At 37.8% G+C, this 24,692-nt stretch overlaps 1 protein-coding gene across 1 annotated transcript in view; it reads right to left on the bottom strand.

Annotated features, from left to right (window-relative positions):
• ABCA1 (ATP binding cassette subfamily A member 1) overlaps positions 1-24,692 on the bottom strand; it is a 128,477-nt gene that overhangs the window by 48,248 nt on the left and 55,537 nt on the right. Inside the window, exons 7-12 of the mRNA XM_044677907.1 lie at positions 13,353-13,683; positions 11,464-11,603; positions 9,060-9,176; positions 3,758-3,955; positions 1,330-1,535; positions 1,025-1,201 (exon numbers count right to left, since the gene is read on the bottom strand). Coding sequence (XP_044533842.1) covers positions 1,025-1,201; positions 1,330-1,535; positions 3,758-3,955; positions 9,060-9,176; positions 11,464-11,603; positions 13,353-13,683 — 1,169 coding nt within the window. The remainder of the gene's footprint in view (positions 1-1,024; positions 1,202-1,329; positions 1,536-3,757; positions 3,956-9,059; positions 9,177-11,463; positions 11,604-13,352; positions 13,684-24,692) is intronic.

The raw sequence follows: 24,692 nt of genomic DNA, 5'->3' as shown, positions 1-24,692 counted from the left end.
TGTTGATAATGTCCTGACATAGGGACCTTTGAAAAAGTTCTTTCAGTCTTCTTTCTGAAGGAGAAAACAGATGCCTTCAGGGGTGACCTAGTTGTCCGGGTAAGTATTATGTTGAAATCAAAGGAGAAAGCTAATGATGCCAGACTGAGACAAGCACTGGCTAATCCTGATGCGTACATGCACACAAACACACTCACATATTTACCTAAATATGGCAACAGAAAGTAAGAATATTACTATCATTGGAAATAAAACAAACTTTTTTAAAAATTTGGCCACTATCCATCCTAGTTAATCCTAGTTAGCAAATTCCATCCTAGTTAGTAAATTCTCTGCAAAACACATTTACTTTTTTCATTAAATGTTAATCACTTAGTAAATAACACCTATATCTAGGCCTCCCCTTTCTTTCCACCTCTTTCATTAAATCAAAACCCCATATTTATTATTTAAAGTTGTCTTTCTTACAGTGAGACTTGAGGTCTAAAGACTAAAAACAAAATGAGAATAAAAGACTTCATTCAGTTTGATTTTCTTTGTTTAGAACTTTGGTTCATAAACTCAGCCCAAGTTTAAACCAGTTTAGACAAGTCTAGCTAGCTTGCCTTTCTTTATTGGTCATGAGATTTAGAGAATTGCAAGGACTCCTTAGTACGTCATGGTATGATGAATTTCCTCACCCCTTGCCTCACTTTTAGCTGAAGTGGAAAATTGAGAAACAACTGATTTGGGTGTCTATGTGTTATGTGCTGAAGGGCTGGACCAAATGGAAGATACCATATGAGGATCATGTCCTAATAAACTCAGAGGCCTTCCTCTGTCTGCTGCCAATGTAGTGCACAAGCAGATACCAATAAGAAGCTAATTGTGAAATAGAAGCATCCTTTGTTATGTCTCTAGCGATATTTTTTCTCTTACTGGGCAGATGGATGGCTATTTTTTTCTTACTGGGACCATGGGCTATTTTCTAGATCACATTAGCGGTATGCTTTGGATGCCAGAAAGCAATATATGAACAACTTACATATCATCTACATAACAAGGATAAGGCATCTGTTGCACATAAATGCCGGTGTTCTTTTCAGAGCCAGTCAATGTTCGGATGATTGCCTGCTCCACCACATCTTGCAAGTACGCGAAGCCTCCCCAGACATAGCGCAAGTCTTCAAATGGATCAGCACGAGGACCAGGGTCCCAGTACCTGGAACCAAAGCAGAAGGGGGGAGGGTCAATAAAACTCCTCAGATACCACCAATAGAAATATTCTTCTTCCCCTACCAACCTCCCACCTCTCCGGTCTGGTCTGAGATTTTTAAAGTAAGAGCTTACCCATCCTTGATTTTGTTTGTCCTTTCTACATTGTCAATATCCATCCGGATCTTGTATTTGACATGATGAGGCAGTTCAATACTACCAGGAGCAATGCCGGTGAACACTATGCCAGCCCAGAACTTCCTTTCATCTAATAACTCCATGGACTTGTTGATCAGTCGAACTTCTGTAGGTATTGGCTCAAGTTTGTCCAAGTTAACACACTAAATGAGGAATAGCTTTCATTAGCAACTTAGCTCTTAGAATGACAGGCAGAAAACTGGGCACATCAAACAGTTATTAAGGTACTATACAGTATTGATTTTATTCTCAGCAAGGTCAAGAGTATTTGGGGACCATCCTTCATTCCTTCCAAATGAGCTTTCCAACATGCAAAATGAAATAACTTTGTTATTGACAAACACATTTGACAGAGGGAAAGTGTTCTTTCCTTTTCAAGGGAAGAAGTTAAAATAATAAATTTATCTAGTTTTCCTCTCTATTTCTATAGGTAGTTTGAGTCACAACATACACTAAAAAAATTATATATGTATGTATAATAAAAATGTATATATGTTGCCTCTAATAGAAACAAAAGTTCGTTTGTTTTTTTAACCCTTACCTTCTGTCTTAGAATCAATACTATATATTGGTTCCAAGATAGAAGAGTGCTGAAGGCTAGGTTATGGAAGTTAAGTGGCTTGCCTAGAGTCTCACAGCTAGGAAGTATCTGAGGCCAGATTTTAATCTAAGACCTCCTGTCTTTAGGCCTGGCTCTCAATCCAATCCACTGAGCCACCTACCTACACCCAAGACAAAAGTTTTTTATACCCTTGAAGGGAGAGAGGGAGGCGGGGAGGGAAAAGTAGGGAGGGAGGAAAAGAAGAAGAATGGAGGCAAAGGAAAGATTGGCAGGAGAGAAAAATGTGAGAATGGAGGGAGAAAAGTAGGAAAGGAAGAAGAAAGACTGGAAGGGAGAAGGAAAGGTTAGAAGGCAGGAAAGAAAAGAGGAAATGGAAGAAAATTGGGAAAGAGGGAGAAAGGTGAGAAGGATAAAATTGGGATAAAAGGGAGAAAGTTGAAAAGGGAGGGAAAATGGGAAGAGGGGGAATAAAGTGGGAAGAGAAGGATAAAAAGGAGGAGGAAAGTGGGTACTTCCCGTATGTTTATTCATTATAATCAATACAATTTTAGTCAGGAATGAAGCCTGAATTGGAATGAAGAAACATCTGTCTGTCTTCTCTCTCTTTTAAGCCTGTGTCTGTGTGTGCACACACAAATGAATAGAGTGACACAATGACTGGACTTTGTCAAGATCAAGTATCTAAAACTGAAAATTGAAAACAGCCATTAAACCCTTGCCATCAAAGCTTGCTAGGAATGCATGATGGTCAAATCATCTGAGTTGACTTTTGGACCTAGTGAAGGAGGAAGAGAACCAAGCTGCACTTGGCCCCTAAGGCTAATGTACTACATTCTAGTGATCTGCCCCTGATAGGAGGAAGGAAGAAAATTGGAAAGAGAGGGAGAAAGGTGAGAAAGAAGGAAGGAAGTAGGGAAGAAGAAAAGTAAGAAGAGAAGAAGAAAGAAAAGAAGGATAGGAGAGGGAAAAGAAGGAGGGAAGGGAGAGGATTTTTTTGGCCTCCTCTGTTTGGACCCTCCTTTTTCTTTCCCCTTCCCATCCCTTGCCTTGTTTTTCCTCAAATTCTTACATCAATCTGCTTCCTCCCAATCATGTTCAATACTCTGACCTGGTAACATGACCTTGATTTCTGATAGCTCCCATTTGCTCGGCATTGTCTCTTCTACATTCTTGCTGTTGCTATAATACTAATTAAGCCCTCTAAAAAACTGTTCAAAAGGAAGAACCAGTTAGTACTAACCTTTCCCCAGCCATCACTTTGGCGATGTATATGTTTACTTCCTAAAATATTTTCCTTTGGAATTCATTAAAAAAAATGTTCTTTTTCCTAAGGCTGTGAAACAAGAATCACAGCAAAATTTATAATCTAAGACACCATGACTTTATCGGCTCCCTCCCTTTTGTATTCACCTTCTGATTCATTGCTACCTTCTCCTGCTTTCAGTCTTACAGGATGTGGGAGACATTTATGGAAAGGAAGACATAAAAAAGAAAAATTCTCAAGACTCAATTCTGAGAAGCCCATTTAGCCCTACCTAAGATCTTTCTCTTACTTTGAACTCTTCAGCATTTCAACCAAATTGTACCACACTATTTGCATAAAATCAAATATTACCTGATATTCACTCTCTAATTGTTTCCTGTCCTATGTCTCTAACTATAATGGCTAGGAAGCATATCCAGGAGCACAACACTTATAGCAGTTCTCTGCACATAGTAATGTCACAGTAACTGCTAGATGGGAAGAAGAACTTTCAAAAAACACATTTTTACTCTTAAGTTTTTTGTGTTTTCTCAACTTACCTCCATAAATCGTGCTATTGTCTGGATTGCCCAATTGGTCTCATTAAAAGCATCTCTCCAGGTATACACTGGACCATTGGTTGACTGGACATCTTCAGGGTTCTTGGCTAAAAAGGCTGCAATATCTGAGGTTGTCCAGTTTAAACCAACCAAGTGCTGTCCCCAAAGACTGCTGTTAACTTTATCATCCAACAGAGTCTGGCAATCAAAAAGAAAGTAAAATTAGTATAATGAAATCTAGACTGATAAATAATCAATCCACTAAAGAAAAAAGGAGAGGATATTTCTCATAACTAGGTCAAAATGAAAATAATCATGTTATTAAATATGCGAGTAGAATCACAATAAATTTAACAAGTTATTTTGTTGATGTTATTGAGATATTTTAAGTACTATTTCACTGACAATAATTCATATTCATAGAGCAGCATAAGAATTACAAACTACATCATAAGAATTACAAAATGTTTTCCCTACTAGATTATATATATATATACATATACATATTATGTATGTATACATATATGTATATATATACACATATATATATATATGAGAAAAGGGCAGTGACTTCTTAAACTTTACATCTCTTACAAAACCTAGAATAGTATTCTACAGAGTAGGTGCTGAGTAAAAGTTTGTTGAATTTGAGTTGTTCACAGGAGTGCAAACTTGAATGATTAGCCTGGTAGAAGCCCATCCTTAAATCAAAAGGTGATTTCAATTTAGAATTTAGTCCATCAAATATTTTTCAGGCTCTCAAGTTTTAATGAGTAATCAATTAAGATCATGACTAAACACCTCAGATGCATTTTCCCAAGACTGTACGATGCCTTCCTTTAACTCACTTGTCTCCTTATTAGGTGCTCAAATGGGCCATATTAGAAGAGAGAAGCACATCAAATCCCCCACGCCTGGAGCACTCTCCTTCCTCAGGTATGTCCTACTAACTTCCCCAGTTTCCTTTAAGTTGCGACTAAATATCCATCTTTTACTAAAAGCCTTCCCCAATCTTTCTTAATTCTGCAGTCTTCATTCTATTATTTCCAATTTATCTTATGTAAAACTTGCTTTGCTTTTATTTGTTTGCATGCTATCTCATCCATTAGATTTTAAGCTCCTGGAGGGAAGAGACTGTCTTTTGACTCTTTTGGATACCAAGCACTTAGCACAGCAGCTGGCACATAGTAGGTGCTTGATAAATTGATAAATGTTTATTGATTAATTGATGGAGCATGCCAAGATTTCCCTGATGCTGGGGAATCTATATTTACTTCAACTTAGGTCTGCACTGGATCTTGCCAAAAGATCAAGAACAGGACTCAAATTTCTATGAAAGAGGCTATTTGCTGCCCTAATCATTATTTTTAATCCAGGGAATCACTGCCATGGAGTCTACACAGCTCAAATCTCAGGTAATCTTGAATCCTGAACCTCTGAGGAATAGATATGAGAAGGGGATTAGAAACAGATCTTCCAGGAACAATGCATGGGATGGGGAAGGCTTTTAGAATTAGAGATCTGTATCTTAAAAGGGATATCAGAGCACATTTACTGTAACCTCATTTCACAGATTAGGAAACTGAGGCCTAAGTCTCCAGTCTGATTTATAGAAAGCAATCACACACAAGTAGTGTCAGAGATGGGGCTTACTCTCCCATCCTCTAATTACAAGGTGTTCTCTTTGCTCTGCCTGGTTTCCCTCTTAAAGTTTAAGCATTTTCATGCGTCGATTTCTATTTTTACAATTTACTTCAATAAAGGCAACTATGATAATGATAGCCCAAATTTCTATGATGTTTTAACATTTTACAAAGTACAAGAGAAAGAGATAGTATAAGCATTATCATCTTCATTTTATGAGTGGTAAAATGGGAGCTTCAGGGAAAGCAGAATTGAACACATTTATAAGGGAAGGCAGACATGAATCAGTGAGGCTAATACTTCTTTTTTCCTTTCCTTTTTCTTTTTACCAATACCAAATATGATGGCCATTTCCATCTGTAGAACAGAACAGAAAAAGAGGATGTACAAACTTGTGATATGAACAGCTTGCTTTTCTTTTTAAGTATATGACAGTCAGCATGTTATTTTTAAAGCTGTCATCCTTGTCTCTGTTTCTGATTGACCTTTGTGCCATTCTCTTCTATACATTTTTTAAACAATACTTCAATAATCGTCTTTTCTTGATTAAAAAAAAAGTTAGAGGTCCTAGGTTCAAATCCGGCCTCAGACACTTCCCAGCTGTGTGACCCTGGGCAAGTCACTTGTCTCCCATTGCCTACCCTTACCACTCTTCCACCTATAAGTCAATACACAGAAGTTAAGGGTTTAAAATTAAAAAAAAAAAAAAGTTAGTAACTACATTGCTACCTCCCTTCTGTATTTCCTCTCAAGTTGAAAGAAAGAAAAATAATATATTTGCACCAGACATACAAAGTCAAGCAAAATTAATCTTTGTATTGCCCCTTTTCAAAATGTTTATCTCTTCCTGAACAATGAGCTTATCACCTCTCTAAAAGGTGCCTTTTAAAAGTAATTTGTCTTGTCAACCCTAAAGCACTATGCTTAAAGCACACATAAATATGATTTTAATTGTGATCTTTACTACTTATATACCAGTTTACCTGGGCCCCACAACTAATCCCTGCCCTACTCTTAAATAATCCAGTGTCCAGAAAAATAATTACTGATTCTCCCACCTGTGATCTTTACCCCCACCAGATGGCAGGTTTGTTTAAGTTTCTGAGGGGGAATCTAGAAAGAAAAAAATATATTCTTTAAGATGTGTAGAGGAGACGGGTAATGGAGAAAGGTGAAAGGAAAGTCAGTCCTTGGGAAGAAAAAAGCCTTCTTAAAAACAAAGTGATGAAAACATCAGAGCTGAATGCTGCAAAGAACAGAAGTATGGTTGTTAAAGGGATGACAATTCCTATGTGTTAACTGGGTTACTGAAGATCTTTCAGGAAAAGACTAGATCTACTACAGCTTGGGGTTCAATACTGAAGGTTCCATATCAATACAAAGGGTGTGAGTACCTTTGGGGTGCGGGGGGAAATGCAGGGAAAGGACATGGAGGGGGGATAGGGTTCAACACTAAAGTCAACTAGCTTCAACTTAATACCCTCAAATTTAACCTTAATTTAAGGTTAATTTAAGAGTCGCTTAACCTCAACTGGACAGAAAATCAGTTCTGCAGTCAGGAAGACCTAATTCCAGTCCTTCCTCTGACACATACAAATTATGTAACCATGAACAAGTCACACACATGTACACACACCTGTATATCTCTGTGTGTGTAAAAGGGATTACAACCTACAATGCTAGTTGACTGACTGCTATTTGGGGACATCTGTATTTACTGGCACAATCCATGCTGACTCGACTGTCTAAAACCAGGAGGATTCTCACCAATTTTCTGCCCTTATGACCTGTGCTGACTTCCTTATCATGTGTCACGGTGGCATGCTTATCATTTAAGTCTATCCTACCCTCCCTAATGCCCACGTACCTACTTGGGTAAAGAGATTTATCTGACCCACCAAATTCCCTTTAGAAAATTTTACTTTAAATGTGAAACATCACCTCCTTGTTTATTATTACAAGACTCATTAACACTTGGTCAAACCACTTCTAAATTTACCAAAGAGAGAAACTTGCAAAGGAAGGGTGATTTACCAAGACATAGGAGTCTTCCCTCTACAAACGAATTCATCTCAACATTCGTTCCCTAATGCATTTAAGGATTTGATTACTTGACAGAGTTTAAAAAAAAGGAAGAGAGTGTGTAAGGCGCCACTGTCAATTGACATTCAATCAGAGTTAAAGCTGAAGTGACTCTGAAATAACAATGCCAGCCAATTGAAAAAGAGATCAATGCATGAAAATGTGCTTTACTTGCAATTTCTCAAACACATACTTAATGGTAATTAAAAAGACATATGCATAAAATAGTAAATTACAGAAAACCCTAACAACTCACATTTTTGAAGTATCTTAAGGTTGATAAGATGATTTTCTCACAACCATCTTGTGAAATGAGTAATGAAATTATTATTTTCCCCATTTTACAAATAAAAAACTTGGAGGGGCAAAGTGACTTGGCCATAGTCCCACAGCTAATGTGTCAGAGAAAGAAAGAATCCTTCTGATTGCAGGTTAAATGCTCTCTCCATTGTGTCCAATGGACCCTGTATAAGTCTCTTAAAACCTCTCTCAGACTTTCCTGTCTGTAAAATGGGGATAATGATAATAATAATAAAATAATTAAAATAATAACATCATCATCATAATGGGGGTAATAACAACACTGAGGTGTTTGGAGAATCAAGTGAGCTAATACTTCCCAAGTGCTTTGCAAACCTTAAAGCACTATATAAATGCTAGCAATTACATATAAGATTAGGAGCAGAAAGATCCCGATTAGGAACAGGGGCTCTCACCCGCCAATCTAAAATTATGAGGGAATGTCTGAGGTGATGTCTCCATCACCATTCCTCCCTTCAAAAGTAAGCACGTAAGGGGAAGAGGACTCACAGAATTGTATTCTGCCTGTTGGCAGAAACAGAGAAGTTAGAAATAGCTCTCACTCATCTTGGCAAGAGACAACAGTGGCTAATGATGCTCTGACACAGGGCATGTCAGAGGATAATGTGATTAAATAGCACTCCACTAAAATTGAGGGAGACAGTGAGTACTTACAAAGCTGCCACAATTTTAAATTCAATTGTCTCTAAAACATTTATCCTTTTCACGATGCATGAAAAACAGAGTTATAGATGCTATTATCTACAGACTGCCGAAGGCCATCCTGACTTTCATTGTGCCTCCGGAGAGGATTTCAAAGTAGGCCTATATAAAGAGTTTATTTTACGTATATTTTCTACTTTTTATATATTCTCATATCCAGCCTCTCCTGAGATATGGGAGAGCTTAACAAGTAACTTATCAATCTTTGACTGAAATCATTAGTCAGTAAGGGAGAGGAAACAGAAAGGACCAGGGCTTTATGAAAGCCCATCCCTTCCATTAACCACCAGCCCACACTGCCCCTCCTGTAGACATGTCCTTGTCTATCTACGCAAGAAGTGCTGAGGCTGTACAGGCAACATCCTTGTTGCCGGGGCACTGAAATCCTCCCCTGATGGTCAACAGCCCTGCTATTGGAGAAAAACTCAGTATTGCAGTGTTGCTGATGCAATTCAAGATAAGAACTTGTTTGGAGCACTTTGGGGAAGGATGCCTGATGCCTCGCCCAGCTTTGGCAAATACAATTAGTTAAGTGTAAGGGCAGGGGACTTACCCGGATGAGGTCCATTTCCTGGCTGTTTTCCATGAATGTCCAGATTTTGGGGCTGATTTCTTCCCACATCCCTTCCAAGTCATGGAATACACCCAGATTCTGAAAGGTTCTATTCACCTATGGCAGGGAAGAGCAACAGGAAAAAAAAAAAAGAAGAAGAAGAGAGGGTCATCTCATGAATTACACATGTTATATACAAACTGTGCCCCACTTGCAATAGATCTTGACCAAAGTTTGGTTACTGTTCCAGGGGAAGCCCAGCCCTGTCAAACACGATAATAATTTAGCAATACTAATGAGGGGTGGGGAGTGGAAACATATCTGGAAAAAGGAATAAAATCCCGCCAACTAATGTACTGCTATTCTCAAGATCAGCTTTGTGAAGAAAAATTTTCCAAAACTTAAAAGAGATCAAATGAAATAATATACACAAAGCAATTCGCTAATTTTTAAATACTATACAAATGTTGGCTATAAATGCTGGTGGAGGCTTTGGCGTAAAATCAACAAGCTACTACTCCACAGATCTTAAGGAGGAAAAGGTAGCATAGTCAGGCTCAGCCACATTCCACCTCTGAAAAACACTACTCTCCAAGAAGACTCAGGAAAGACCTAGAAATCTTGAAGGAAATGCTCTCAGAAGAGTCTCACAAAAATAGTACGAAGATGTACGATTTGATCTTCATTCCCTAGACAGTATTACTTCATTGAAGGCCACTTAGTGAGTTGTTAATTTAAGGCAATCAAATGATAAGGGATCATAAGCTGGAAGCTGGAAGGTACTACTACAGAGGAGCCCTAGAGAAGGTAATTGTCTTGTCCAAAGGTAACACAAATAGGAAAGGGCAGTCAGAATTCGAACCAGGTGCTCGAACTCTAAAACCCTTTCCATTGGAACATGAAGTCTTTCAATAACAGCACATGTTTATAAGTAAACATTTCTTCACTAACATAAAGCTAACACAACTAGAAGCTACCCCCTTTTTTTTTTTATTTTAAACCCTTAAGTTCTGTGTATTGACTTATAGGTGGAAGAGTGGTAAGGGTGGGCAATGGGGGTCAAGTGACTTGCCCAGGGTCACACAGCTGGGAAGTGTCTGAGGCCGGGTTTGAACCTAGGACCTCCCGTCTCTAGGCCTGACTCTCAATCCACTGAGCTACCCAGCTGCCCTAAGCTATCTCCTTTTTAAGAACAACCAAGAGGAGGAGGAAAAGGAGACAACTCTGTGAAGCAGACTGGGTTTTTTGGTTTGTTGTTTTTGCTTATTTGTTTTTCCCTAGCCCAGACTTGTAAGTTGAGCAGTTTACAAAACTTCAAGAAGGGAACAGCCTTTTTAAATGTGTATCAGCAATTGTTCTCCAATTTATAAAGTTTCAGAGTTGTGTAGAAACATTGAGAAATTAAGTGATTTGCCCAAGATGACAGAGATATTATGTGGGCAGAGAAGGGATCTAAATTCAAGTCTTTCTGACTCTAAGGGCAACTCTTAATCCACTACATCATGCTATTTCTCCTTAAAATATCCATTTTACAGGTAAGGAATGTGAGACTCAGAAAGAAGAAGTAATTTGTCATCAGGCACACAGTTAGCATGTACTGAGCTGGGATTGAAACTCCTCACTTAAAATTAAGTGTTCTTTCCAATATCTAGTAAAATCTTATCAAGAAATAGCTTGTTCAAACTAGCTGTGGGATAGAATTCAATCTAGACCACATACATCGGATGAATGACTAAAACTGTCCATGTGTCCTTAACACCACACACACACACACACACACACACACACACACACACACACACACACACACACACACACACCCTCACCCTCTTTTGGCTTGCTTTTATAAAGCCTTAAGTTAGAAGAAAAATATTGACTTCTAGAAAGACAAAACAAAGTCATTCTTCTTAAAGAGGGTAAAGAGACATTTGGTGGTTGGGTTTTTTTTTTTAAGTATATACAAATTAAGGTGAATTCAGGTATTAGAATCCAGCCTAAGTACCATCTGGCTTGCTTAATGGACACAAACATCATTACTCTGTGAAAAGCTCAGAACTACTTTTGAAATAAGTATGTCAGGCTTTATCCCTTTCTTAGCACATTTCCAGAAGACAGAGCAAAGGATTTAAAGCTGAAAGGGACCCTGGAGACTCTCTGGCCCAACTCCATCAGTTTGCATGAGGCAATTGGGGTCCCCAGAGGTTAAGTAACTTTCTACCTCAAAAAGGTGACAAATGGCAAGCACCCAGTTTGATCCAATCTTCTGGCTCTCAACGCAATGCACTTTACGAATAACGTGCAGACTTCTCTTTTCTGACTTACAATCATTATGTTCCTCGTCATCATAGGATATGGGAGATCCCTTAGGACAGAAACAGGTTTTAAGAATCTACCAACTACTTACCTCAGACATGAGTGTTCTAGTAGCTGGTGTGTCAGGAGTATATAAGATCTTTCCAACAAGCAGAGGTTTTAGAGCCTTCCAAATAATTCGAGAAAGAGGACTAGATTCCAAATTCTTCATTAAATCATTGCAATAAGGAGCTATAAGAAAAGAAGGTGAGGATACAGTCACCAATGATGTGCAAAAAAAATGGTACTGTTTCATTATAAATGACAAAGACTCATACATATTTCATACAAGTGTGTAAACTTCTATCTCCATATTCAAAAACAAGTGTGTGCACTTAAAATCTAAATAGTACTATCTCATTACAAATGGCAAAGATTCACACATATTTCATACAAGTGTGTACATTTCTGCCACCATATTCAAAAACAAGTATGTGCACTTAATATATTAAAAAAAATGCTCATAAGTACGAAGGTTTAAAACTCTTTTTTTAACTGTTCCCAAGCTGAAAATAATTCTTACTTGGAAAGTTTTATATTGTTGTCACTAAAATGGAACAGGCCTATCTATGAGCTAAATTTGCCTTGGAATGCTCAAACTGACCCAAATGTTTCTGAAGAAAGAACTATGGGGCAGCTAGATGGCTCAGAGTTAGGCTTAGAGATGGGAAGTCCTAGGTTCAAATTTGACCTCAGATACTTCCCAGCTGTGTGACGCTGGGCAAGTCACCTTACCCACGTTGCCTAACCCTTACCATTCTTCTGCCTTGGAAGAAGTATTGATTCTAAGATAGAAGATAAGGGTTTTTAAAAAAAGAGAGAACTGGGAGCAGCTGGGTAGCTCAGTGGATTGAGAGCCAGGCCTAGAGATGGGAGGTCCTAGGTTCAAATCCGGCCTCAGACACTTCCCAGCTATGGGACCCTGGGCAAGTCACTTGACCCCCATTGCCTACCCTTACCACTCTTCCACCTATAAGTCAATACACAGAAGTTAAGGGTTTAAAATTTAAAAAAATTAAAAAAAAAAGAGAGAGAACTAGTCATTTGTTCTCCCTAATCCTCTTCACATCAAACATGTAAAGATTTCTAACATATCCAATAAACAAAAATAAAAATTACAAGGGCTAGATGAGGAACTTATTTATTCATTGTATGAAAGTCTTCAATTTACAAAGAAAAAAAAAGACCAAAAGATTCATACTTAAATACTGAACTTTCTTCCTATACCGACTGGCATAATTTATAAAGATTGCATTTATACACAGCTTTCAGATCCTTATCTTATTGGTTACCCTAACCAAACTTTATATTACTATAAAGAGTAGAATGCATCTATAGTGGCCAGGAGGACTAAGGAAGAGGGAAGGATGCCATTTCATAATAAACCTTCCATAAAACAAAGCATCGGGTGTTATCAAACAGCCTGCAAATGTCTTAAGCCGTACATCAAAACACAAAAAGCTTTTGAACCGTGGTTGAAATATATGCTTGTGGTTGGGAAATGAAGAAAAGAAAAGTTGCAATATATTGTCAATGAAAACATCATCAATATCTAACATTGGCTCCACATTGCTTCACTAAACCAAAGGTGTACACCCATAGCAAACTACCAAGATGTGGCTAGTGGATATGCTATTGTTGCAAGAGTATTTGTCCAGTGAAGAACCAAAAATGAACAGTAGATCATTTGGTTATATCAGAGAACATATACTCACTCTCGCCATCAAGATGCATTTCAGATCTAATGCTGATAGAATAAACTTGCCCTTAAAAGGGAATAACACCCACTAACAACAAACTGGCTGGAGTTATCACCTTCCAACCATTCCTTTTCTGCCCCTCAGAAAAGAAAAGACTCATCCTCTTCATGACTACTGCAGGATGAGATTTGTTCTAGGAAGGAAGGGAGTGCATGACTTGGCTTGAATCCCAGGTACTTACTGGTGGAATTATCATAGAAGCTCGTCACCTCCTCTTCAGTGTTATTTCCTCCAAAGAGGGCTTTGTAGTTGTTGTCCTCGTACCAATTAAGGGACTTGATCTTCAACCCTCCACCCTCAGGGTGACCACACACAATTCGAGACACAGCTTGGTAGATCTGGGTAGAGGAACTGCTACTGTTCACATTGGTTAGAAACATCACCTCTTGTCTCATGTCACTCCAGCTCTTCATGGTGGATAACTGAAATGGGCACGGAGAGGAGAAGGGGTAGGGGTGGCAACAAAAGGGTGAAAGGAAAAAAGGGTCAGAGAAGAACAAAATCTTATTTCTCTGTTGGGACACATGAAAACTTTTCATTTCAAAAACTATGTTCCAGAAATACCCTGGCTGGCTATATTTAATAACTTTTTAAGCTCAGAAATAAAATAAATTTAAATAAATTTAAAAAGCAAGTAAGAGCACCTCATTGATGCAATGACCTGTGATTTCCTGAATTATACAAATCACTTCTCTATAAATAGCTGAAGGTCTTTAAAAATTGCTATGGCCAAAACAATTCATTACCCTAATTCTTTGAAAACTGCTTTATTTTTCTGTATCTAATATATCTTTTAATTTATTTAATAACTATGACATAGATCCCTGTCCTGTTCCTGAATGCTTGTTAGTCATTAACATTTGTGTGTATTAAGTTTTTAAAATCACTGTTAGTGTATGACTTTGAAGTAAACTGATCCCCAAAGGGGGAAAAAAAGGACTAATGTGGTGATGAACCTCTCCAAATTTAAGTAGGATGGTACTCAGACATACAGTCTAACAGCAAGCACTTCCACAGTCTTTGCATCCTGGTAGGACACAGAGGCCAGTGCCTGTGTATTATTAGCACAGCCTTAGAAAACATAAGGTCACCTCCATGCCACAATGAAGCATCAATATAGAACTCTAATGGAGTGAATGACAAGAGTAGGAAAAAGCAAAAACTCCTCAGCATTTTTAGAACTATGACCTCAATGACATAGAAAATTCCTTCTACCAATGCAGGTCAGAAATTGTTTTGCAACTTACAGCCTTAAAAAGTTGCCTGATAGTTGACTAAGAAGTCAAGTGACTCGTCCAGGGATTACAGAGTCAATTGTGTCATGGATGGGACTTCAGTCCAGTTCTTCCTGACTCTGAGATTGCTTCGCTATCCACTGTGGCATGCAATTCTCATGATACAGGTATTATGTGGATTCAATCTTTACAATTGTATGGTCCCTTTTCTCCTTAGGTCTATAACCAACTATATAATGACAACTAATTACCCAACCCATTTAGTTTTTATTTCACAACACACATTATTCTCTGTACAAAAAGTATTGTTGATATCTACAAAGTTGGTACAAAACATGGTCCTCACCTTCAAGGTAAGGTATAAGATACTGGGAGAGATATGATGACTGAATTGTATTAAAACACTGTAATAGAACATGACATCTGATGAGGAATTTTCTTACCAATCAATGGAATTATGGAAGGTTTTATACAGAGACAGCTTTTGGGTTGGATGTTAAAGGATAGGTAGAAATTCATCAAGAAAAGAGAGGGAGAAGCTAAATTAGAAATTACACTGAACACTTAAAATCCTTTCCAAATCATTACAGGATAATAGCATATATCTTCCACTATGACTATGAATGCTAAAAGCTCATGCTTTCCTTGAGAATAAAAGCCATTTTTGATCCAACCTTCTCTGAAGTACCTCATATTAAGTGCCAAGCAAACTGTAGAAGCTCCATGAATATTAATTTATGCTGATGCTACCCTTAAATATATCCTAACTTGGCTATTTAGTTCTCAACTCTAACCATCATCTTATAATACAAATGTAGTTTGGCTCCTCACAGAATTACTGACCAAAGTGCCATCATTACTATTATTAAATATTTATATAGCACTTTGTATTTCTAAACATTCACCATCATTAATAAATTACTACACTTCTCACAACTTCTTTACATTAATGCCGCTAACTTCTGGCTGAGGCAGAAAACTAGGACACAGAGAAAGGAGAGTGGCTTCTAGTGCAAAGCTCTGTGATGAGAAGGCCATTGCTAGGACTTCAAAGGACCAGGTCTTCTGTCCCGTAGGGAGTTCTCCTTTGCCACACGGCAATGGCACAGCTGTTTGGTTTATTCTACAACCTTTTCCCCTCCACAACACCTCACATTAGGACGAGAGAGTCCAAAGCTCACGAAGGCTGTTAGTCCAACACAAGTTCTTGCAGGTTCTACCATAAAAATTACAACACACGAGCTCTGTGATAGGCTTCTTATTATTCAAGGATGAGCTCTTATACCTAAGAAAGGCTTGCCACCAGGTTGGCCTCTGGCTGAAATTTTTTTAAACATAGAATTCTTAAGGATTTACAAACTAGATCAAAAGGGAGAGTTCCCACATCAATGAATAACTGACCTTTTGAAATACCAAAATAATGAACTATGGTCTATCTTGTGGAAGGGCATATATTCTCTTATTTCTTTTGGAAATCTTCTAATATTTAAAAAATATGGGATTCCATCAGTATGGATATGATTCCATCCATCCCCTTCTCTCCTATTTAGTAGATGGTCTTTAAGAGGTGCTCAATGCAACCAGCTTTGCACACTCTGCTTGCTCCTTTTTCTTCACTCCCACAGCCACTACCCTGATTTAAGCCCTCATCTTCGATTACCTGGATTATTGTAATATCCTTCTAATTTGTCTCCTGGCCTCACGTCTCTCCTCTATCCAATTCAGCCTCTGCCCAGCCACCAAAATGATCTTCCTAAATCCCAGGTTTGACAATGTCACTCCCACCCCCTCTGTTCAATGAACTGCAGTGGCTCCCTATTACCTCGATGAACTACTATAAATTCTTTTGTTTCACATTTAAAGTTCTTTACAACCTGCCCCAACGTGAGGGAAATAGAGGCATTGCATACCACTTGCTACATGTGAATGTGACCCCTGAAGATGGGAAAGAAAAAATTACCTACATTTGTACATGTTGTCTCTCCTTTAGAATACCTGCTCTTTGACATCTGGGGTTGTTTCATTTCTGTCTCTGTATCTACAGAGCACATAGCACTTAGAGGAAATACTTGACTAACTGATTGGTTGAGCAGAGTGATGAGCATCTTTGAACTTATCTAAGTTGATTCTTAGAAAAGAGGTAGATATTCTATCACCAAGTCTATTTTATTGTTGAATCAATTCAATTATATCCAATTCTTTGTGACCCTATTTGGAGTTTTCTTGGTGAAGATTCTGGAATAGTTTGTCATTTCCTTCTCCAGATAATCTTACTGATAAGAAAACTGAGGTAAACAGGGTTAAGTGACTTGCCCACAGTCACATAGCTGGTAAATATCTGAGGAAAGATTTGGACTCAGAAAGATGGGTTTTCTTGACTCCATGCCCAGCACTCTATCCACTGTGCCACCTAGCTGCCCCAACTATACTAAAGATGCTTTCCAGCTTGTTCTTGATATCATAGTCTTTGAGCAAACAGGGGACCTCCATGCCACCATGAAGGATGGGAGGAAAACATTAGCAGAGTGACTCTGAAAAGTGAACCCCAAATGTCAGCTACTCTAACTCCTAACAAAGACAAACCACTAGATAACAATGCACTAGAACAGTGATTCCCAAAGTAGGCGCCACCGACCCCTGGTGGGTGCTGCAGCGATCCAGGGGGTATAGTGATGGCCACAGGTGCATTTATCTTTCCTATTAATTGCTATTAAGTTTTAAAAATTAATTTCCAGGGGGCTAAGTAATATTTTTTCTGGAAAGGGGATGGTAGGCTAAAAAAATTTGGGAACCACTGCACTAGAGAATACATTCAGATTTAGCCAATAAGGTTTAACTAGAGAGCAAAACTTTTTTAACATTATTTTTATATTATTTGTATTTTATTATACAATTATATTATTTTGTATTATGTTTAATATAAAATATGTTAAATTATCTTCCCTGAAACCAAACTTTATCCATAGACATAGTTTAACATGCTGTCCCTGAAACAGATGAGTATGTCAATGGCCTTGGGGACTAGAATGAGTTGTCTAGACTCTCATAGCCAGATGAGATAGGCGTAGAATCTACATTTCCTAATTCCTATTGGAACAATCTCTACCATATCATGTTTTATTCCTTGGAAAATAGAACAAGAGGAAGGCATGAGAGGAATGGTTACATGGTTTAGTTAGCAATTTTTCATATCAAAAGGATGCATTCCCAATATGAATCAATAAACATTTATTATTAAATGCCTTCTCTGCACCAGGCAATGGGCACAAAGACAAAATGGAAACATTACCTACTAAAGGAATTCATGTTCTATTGAAGAAAGCATATAAGCAGACACAAACTCTATATGAAGTTAATACAAGATACTTGGGGGTGGGGAAAGACACTCACACATCAAGGAAATCAGAAAAGTCTTCACTTATTATGAGCACTTGAGCTGAGCTTTGAAGGAAGCTAGGGATGAGAAGGGAGTTCATGCCAAGGCTGGGAAACAGCCTCTACAAAGATAGAGAGATAGGAGGAGAAATGTCAGATGTGAGAAACAGTAGGAAGTCCAGTTTAAAAAGTCTAGACAGTTTGTGAAAAGCAGTCATCTATAATAAGCCTAGAAAGGTAGGAAGGGTTGAAATGCCCAAAAGAATAGTTTGTATTTAATCCTAGGGAGAAGGAGCCCCTGAAACAAAGGGACCTGGAAGAAGTTTGTCAGAAAGTGGGAAGAATCCTCTCCAAGAAGGGAATATGACTGGCTCTGTTACAGATGGCTCTAAGTTGACCTTTTTCTGCCAATCTCCTCTTCCAAATCAAATGGGACTTTTGCAGCTTATAGTTTCACCCAAAGTTTGAATTTGGTCCAACCTAAACTCTGATGTCAGTTCCGAATTTTAGGAGATGCTCACTCAGAATCAAAGTTATTCGTGTTCCTGGTCCAGTGCTTATTAGTAGAGGGCCTGGCATAAAAGTAGGTGCTTAGTAACTGTTTATTGACTGAGTGACTGATTCCCAACTCTTGTACCTGCTCCTTAGACTCTGTACCTAAGTTCCAACACCAGCTCCCCCTTCTCTCCATGCCTCAAGTCTTGAATACTTTAGCCCAGTCTCTCCATGCCTGCAACTGGAAGCCCTGCTGCCTCCTCTTTCTTTATACACCTGGATTCTTGCCCATTCTTGTCCCCATGTTCTATAATCTGGGTATATGACTGCTGTTGATGGATCTCCCAGATGCTTGGTTCTATTTCCTTATTTAGGAATATCCTTCATGATCGCTTTTCTCAAACAAGTTCCCTCTCTGGAACCCTGTGTCATTCTCACCTGCCTCTGAACCTGATACCCAGCTTCCCTGTCTGGACTGTTCCTCCTCATAAGCACTGACTTTTAGGTCCTTTGCTGTCCAGAACCTTGACATCCTTCCAATTTTGGGTCTACTAGTACTGGTTTCTCTGCTGACTTAGCCTGCCCTCCCACCACCCAATTCTCCACCCTGACAAAGTTACAAATGACATCTGACGAGATACAAATAAGAATGGATGGTGTTGCCGTGACAATATTTATTTATAGACTAAGAGAATTTCATTGTCAAATTAGAGATGGTATAAGAATTCAGACACAGATCAAGAGAGACACCAACCCAGGTAGGTAGAGCCATGTCATGATATAACTCTTCTACACAGCTGTTGTTCTTTGAGGGCCATGACATCTCTTCAGAAGCATTATAAATGTTTAGGCCTTCCTAGAAATCCACAGTCATCCCCAAGTGCAATCCAAAGGACCAGAGAATATCTCTTTTACACAGTAAAGAGCCCAATGAAAATCTATTAATAATAAACATGATCAGTAGCAATGTTATGGGCTATTTTTTTAAAAACACTTACCTTCTTAGAATCAATTCTAAGTATTAGTACCACAGCAGAAGAACAGTAACGGTTAGATGATTGGGGTTAAGTGACTTGCCCAGGGTCGCACAGCTAGGTAGTATCTGAGGCCAGATTTGAACCTAGGACTTCCCATCTCTGAGCCTGGCACTCTATCCACTGGGCAACCTACCTGCCACTTTATGGGCTACATTTAAAGCTGTCTTTAAACATTCTTTCCAAACTGCATTTGTATGTTTTTGTACTAGTTTTTATTATTTTATTTTTATTTATTATTTTATACTATTTTAGCAACTATAAACATCACAGTAAAAAAAATGGGATTTCTGGGAAATTTTGCATTTTTTTCATGCTAAATGGAACGTTCAGTCAGTCAATCAACTAGGATTCATTAATCTCCTACTACGTGACAAGCACTGTGCTAAATGCTGGAGATAACCAAAAAAAGGCAACAAAAAATAGTTCCCGGCTCTCAAGGAATTCATAGTCTAGTGAGGAGATAACATCCAAACAACTATGTACAAGGATAAACTGTCTAAGAGGCAAGGCCCTAAGATTAAGAAGGACTAGGAAAGGTTTTCAAAAATGATTTTCCCCTTCCACTCCCTTGAATAGTAGCCATACCAATGAATATGGAATGCAGTTGTGGCGCAGGTAAAACTCTTAACTATATCCCTCCCGCAATTTCACAGTTTGGAAACTGCTAGATTTTCTTACTACCATGATGAGGTATTTCCTAGGAGGCACCATTTCTGTGACTACAGAAAAATCAACCCCAGCTCATTCGTTCACGTAATTGCAATGAAACAACATCAGGGGCCAGACACCTTTATTTTAAGAAGCAGTATGAGTAATTAGCTCCCATGCCTAGTCTCACAGTCATGAGAATACAGAATCGCTACATTAATCCCCTATGTGAGCAAATTGGATTTATTCTGTTCCCTGGCTATTCTCAAACCTATCTAGCTATCTCAGTCATGCTGCTAAGTGAACAAATGATGGTCTTGCCACCACTAATGAAATAGTAACTCCAACTAGCACCTAGTCAACAGTATTACCACTAGAAAGGAAGGAGAGAATCTTTTCCCTTTAAAAATATTAGCTTTTGACAAAATACAACACCCACTCCTATTGAAAACTCTAGAAAACACAAGAAATAAAAGGCCTTTCCTCAATTTAAAAATAATGGGTTTTCTCCTATTATGTTTAGAGAGGAAATAAGGCTGTATCTGATACAGATCAGAAAGCCTGGCAAAGCCAATGGGGGGGGGGGGAGAGATCCTGCAAAGTTTTAGAGCAGCTAATTCTTAGCAAATAGTTCACTCAGACTAAGATGGAAGGAAAATCTTGGCTTTAATATCAATGTTCCACCTTCATCCGAAATCCACACCATCTAGGTATTCTGGTAGATTGGGCTCAGGGCAACAGAACCAATCCTTCAAAATGTTTAATGTGATTAATTTTACTCATTCAGTGCCATACCTATCCAACTACCAAGAAACTTTTTTATAGAACTAGAAAAAATTATAACAAAGTTCATTTGGAAGAAGAAAAGATCAAGAATATCAAGCGAACTAATAAAAAAAATGTGAAGGATAGAGACTTAGCAGTACCAGATCTTAAACCATACTGTAAAGCAGTGGTCATCAAAACAATATGGTACTGGCTAAGAGCTAGAAGGGTAGATTAGTGGAAGACTTGGGGTAAATGACCTCAACAAACTTGTATTCAATAAACGCAAAGATACCAGCTTTGAGGACAAGAACCCACTATTTGACAAAAACTGCCTGGAAAATTGGAAAAGTTTAGATCAACATCTCACACCTTATACCAAGATAAATTCAGAATGGGGGAACGACTTAAATGACTTAAATATAAAATATATTAAATATAAAAATATAAAGAGGGAAATTATAAGTAAATTAGGTAAACATAGAATAGTATACCTGTCAGATCTATGGGAAAGGAAAGAATTCAAGACCAAGCAAGAGATAGAGAATATTTCAAAATATAAAATGAATTTCGATTACATTAAATTAAAAAGTTGTTGTACAAGCAAAACCAATGCAACTAAAATTAGAAGGGAAGCAACAAATCTTTATAACAAAAAAACTCTGACAGAGGTCTAATTTCTCAAATTTATAAGGAGATCAGTCAATTGTACGAAAAAATCAAGCCATTCCCCAATTGATAAATGGTCAAGGGACACGAATAGGCAAAATGTCTGATGTGCTAAAAAGTGTAACAAAAACATGTATGAGTGGGAGAGGCAGGGAGTGAGCCATGTAGTAAAAAGGAGAATTTCGAAAAATAAAACAACTCTGAAAAATGGGGGAAAAAAAGGAAGGTACCAGCATATTGGGTTAAGTCTTCTATGGAAATTATGGGCAAGAATAACACAAGAAGAGAAGACATTTAGGGTCTTTTTTTTATCAGTTGAGAGAATATCCATACCAATGACATCACAGGTTTGCCAAAAGAAAGGGCAGTGAAAGAAAGGATCAAGCATTTATATAGTGCTTAATATATGTGGTGGGTGCTTTAAAAAATATTATTTCATTCATTCTTTACGAAAATCCCTAAGAAGCAAGTGCTGCTATTATTCTCATTTTACAGTGCCTCAGGAAACTGAGACAAACAGAAGTTTAGTAACTTGCCCAGGGTAGGGTCTGATACAATATTGGAATTCAGGTTTTCAATTACTCCAAGGTCTGTCCACTGCAACACCTATTTTCTCTCTAGCAAAGATGAAAGAATTTTTGCATGTCACAAATAACTCACAATAAATATAAAGGTTCCTTAATATTGAAAAAACATTTTAAACAATTTAAGAACTATGAGAGTTTGGAAGGAGTGTACAAAACAAACAAAAAACCCTACCCCCCCCCAAAAAAAAAAAGCAGCCTTCTTTCCAGTGGCTGGTAAGATAAATAAGTCAATTGATTCTTTTCTTTTCCATTTGTCCCAAAGGAAATTAGCAAATCAGACAATAAGTAACTGGTCAAGCAGCGTGGGGACGCTTTGATTACACAGCCATGAAGAGCTCAAAGCCCTTGTTTGCGCTGGACTGGGGCAGCAGCTTGCAAGGTACAAGGACACAGCTGCCAAGAAAATATGCGTGTGGCTCAGTTTAAGAATTTCCGCCACATCAGCAAGGCGAGCATCACATGCTTTAAATTTTTTTTTTAACCCCAGACAAAAGACAGGCCTGGATGATGTAACAGGAAACAGCTGTAACCAGACCCTGAGGCAAATTTATGATACAGTCTCTTCTATAACAGTTAGAGCTTTTGCCTTAAAGTTAAAAAAATAAATAAGTAAGGAAAAGGTTAAATAGAGAAATCTTGTCCAAGTTCTTAGCAAAAAATAGTAGTACATGGGCTCAGATTAAACAGAATCAATCCCTTATCTAGTTGCTGGGCTCAATATGTCTCAATATGTCTACATTCTTAGAAAATCTAGTAATCACTGATGGTCCTGACTTCTTCTGTTATAAGGTTACTAGTGTTCCTATCTGGAATAAGATGTCTAACAGAATTGTGGCAGGTAAGATCTGTTTTCCCTCTTTAAGCCAAAATTTTCTTCAGAGAAGAAATCAACATTCTTATTTTTGAGACTGGCAGGATAGATCCCCCCCCAGAAAGAATGTTGGGTTTGAAATGAGTGTACTTCAAACTGAATTTCAGCTTGGACAAGTGACTTAAACTCTATGGGCCTCAGTTTCCTCATCTGGAAGATGAGAGGCTTGAATGGCCTTTAAGGCCCTTTCCTACCTTAAATATATTGAAGTTATGTTATATGTCCATCCCTACTTCCATAGACTAAAAAAGTTTCTTCAGAGCAGATACACAGTACCTCGTACACAGTAGGCACTTTTTAAATGTTTGCTGAATGCAATTAAATTAGTGTAAAAAATAACAGCTCTTGAACGGAAGGTATTCACATTTTTGAAACATTTAATGGCCGAGTTGTATTTGTTGGAGTGGTTAATAAAAGCATGTTTAAAAGCATCTGCAAGTTAGAAAATTAAGACAACTGCAGAATAATAATAATAATAATAATAATAATAGATTAGATTTGTTTAGTGCTTTACATATATTATTTCATTTGAGCTTCATAAAGACCATGAAAAGTAGGGGTTCTGACTATCTCCATTTTACAGATGATGAAACTGGAGTTTGGATAACTTAAATGGCTACTCAGTAGGTGAAACAAGATTGGAACTCAGGTCTCTCCCTGGATCTAGGGCTAGATCTCTATTGCCTCTCTAAAAGCAATGGAAAAACATTATTAAGGCAATGAGGGAAAATATGATCCCATGGCCTTACCCACCTAACTATAAAGAAAAAGGTGAAGTGAAAAAATAAATGAGAATTGACATAAGATTGTCTCATTTTAACAGTGATTCGGGTGTCCCAAAAGTTTTAGCGCAGCCTTTATGTTGCACTATCTTTAAATCACACTCAGACTTTTAGGACACACGTAAGTTACAAGAGTGATTATTGTCTTATGTGAATGAGGAAGAATTGCTAAATCAAAGCACTGACTTCCATTAAATAATATAAAAAAAAAGGGCACCATCTGGGGAAGATATTCCATATTCTGGGTTTATAACCCAAGATCTGTAACTTAAGAGGATTTTTTTTTTACTATTTTTATCACTATAATTTAATATAATTGGTTTCATTTGTATTCCTGTGTGTTTCATCCAATGCACTCAAAATCATTATTCTGCTAAAGGGCTTGACTAGACTGCTGACGTTATCTGTGACACATAAGAAAAAAAGGTTAAGAACCCTCTGCTCCACGGAATATGGATGGAAAGGCATAAGCAACCATGTCAGCACGGGATGAGAAGTTACAGAGGGGCTGGGATCCATCCGTACCAATGGAAGGAGATCCCACCCAATAAGAAATGACTCAGGGAGGCACTGAAGTAGAATCACAGCCTTCTCCTTTTGATCACTTACACACGGACACCTCGCAGGACTCCCTCTCTTCTGGGTACCTCTAAGGCTCTGGCAGGTATTGCCTAAAGGTAGGGGATATAGGGGATGGATGGGTAAATAGCCCTCCCAATTCTGACTCCAAGGCTCAAACAGATTAAGAAAATGGGTAATAAATGGTTTTGCTCTGACAAGATGCCACATAAAATAAAGACATAAAATCATATTAACAGATTGACTCAAGCAGATATATAGGAAAAGAAAGGCCTGAATTCAAGGTGTCTGTGTGTGTGTGTAATGTTTATGTTTTTATATATATATTTATATTTATATTTATATTTATATAGAAATAATATATATTTCTATATAAATATAAATAAAACATATATTTCTATAGTATATATAAATAAAACATATATTTCTATAGTATATATAAATAAAACATATATTTCTATAGTATATATAAATAAAA

This window comes from Gracilinanus agilis, chromosome 1, assembly GCF_016433145.1.
Source record: "Gracilinanus agilis isolate LMUSP501 chromosome 1, AgileGrace, whole genome shotgun sequence".
NCBI lineage: Eukaryota > Metazoa > Chordata > Mammalia > Didelphimorphia > Didelphidae > Gracilinanus > Gracilinanus agilis.
This window is presented reverse-complemented; position numbering and strand designations above follow the sequence as displayed.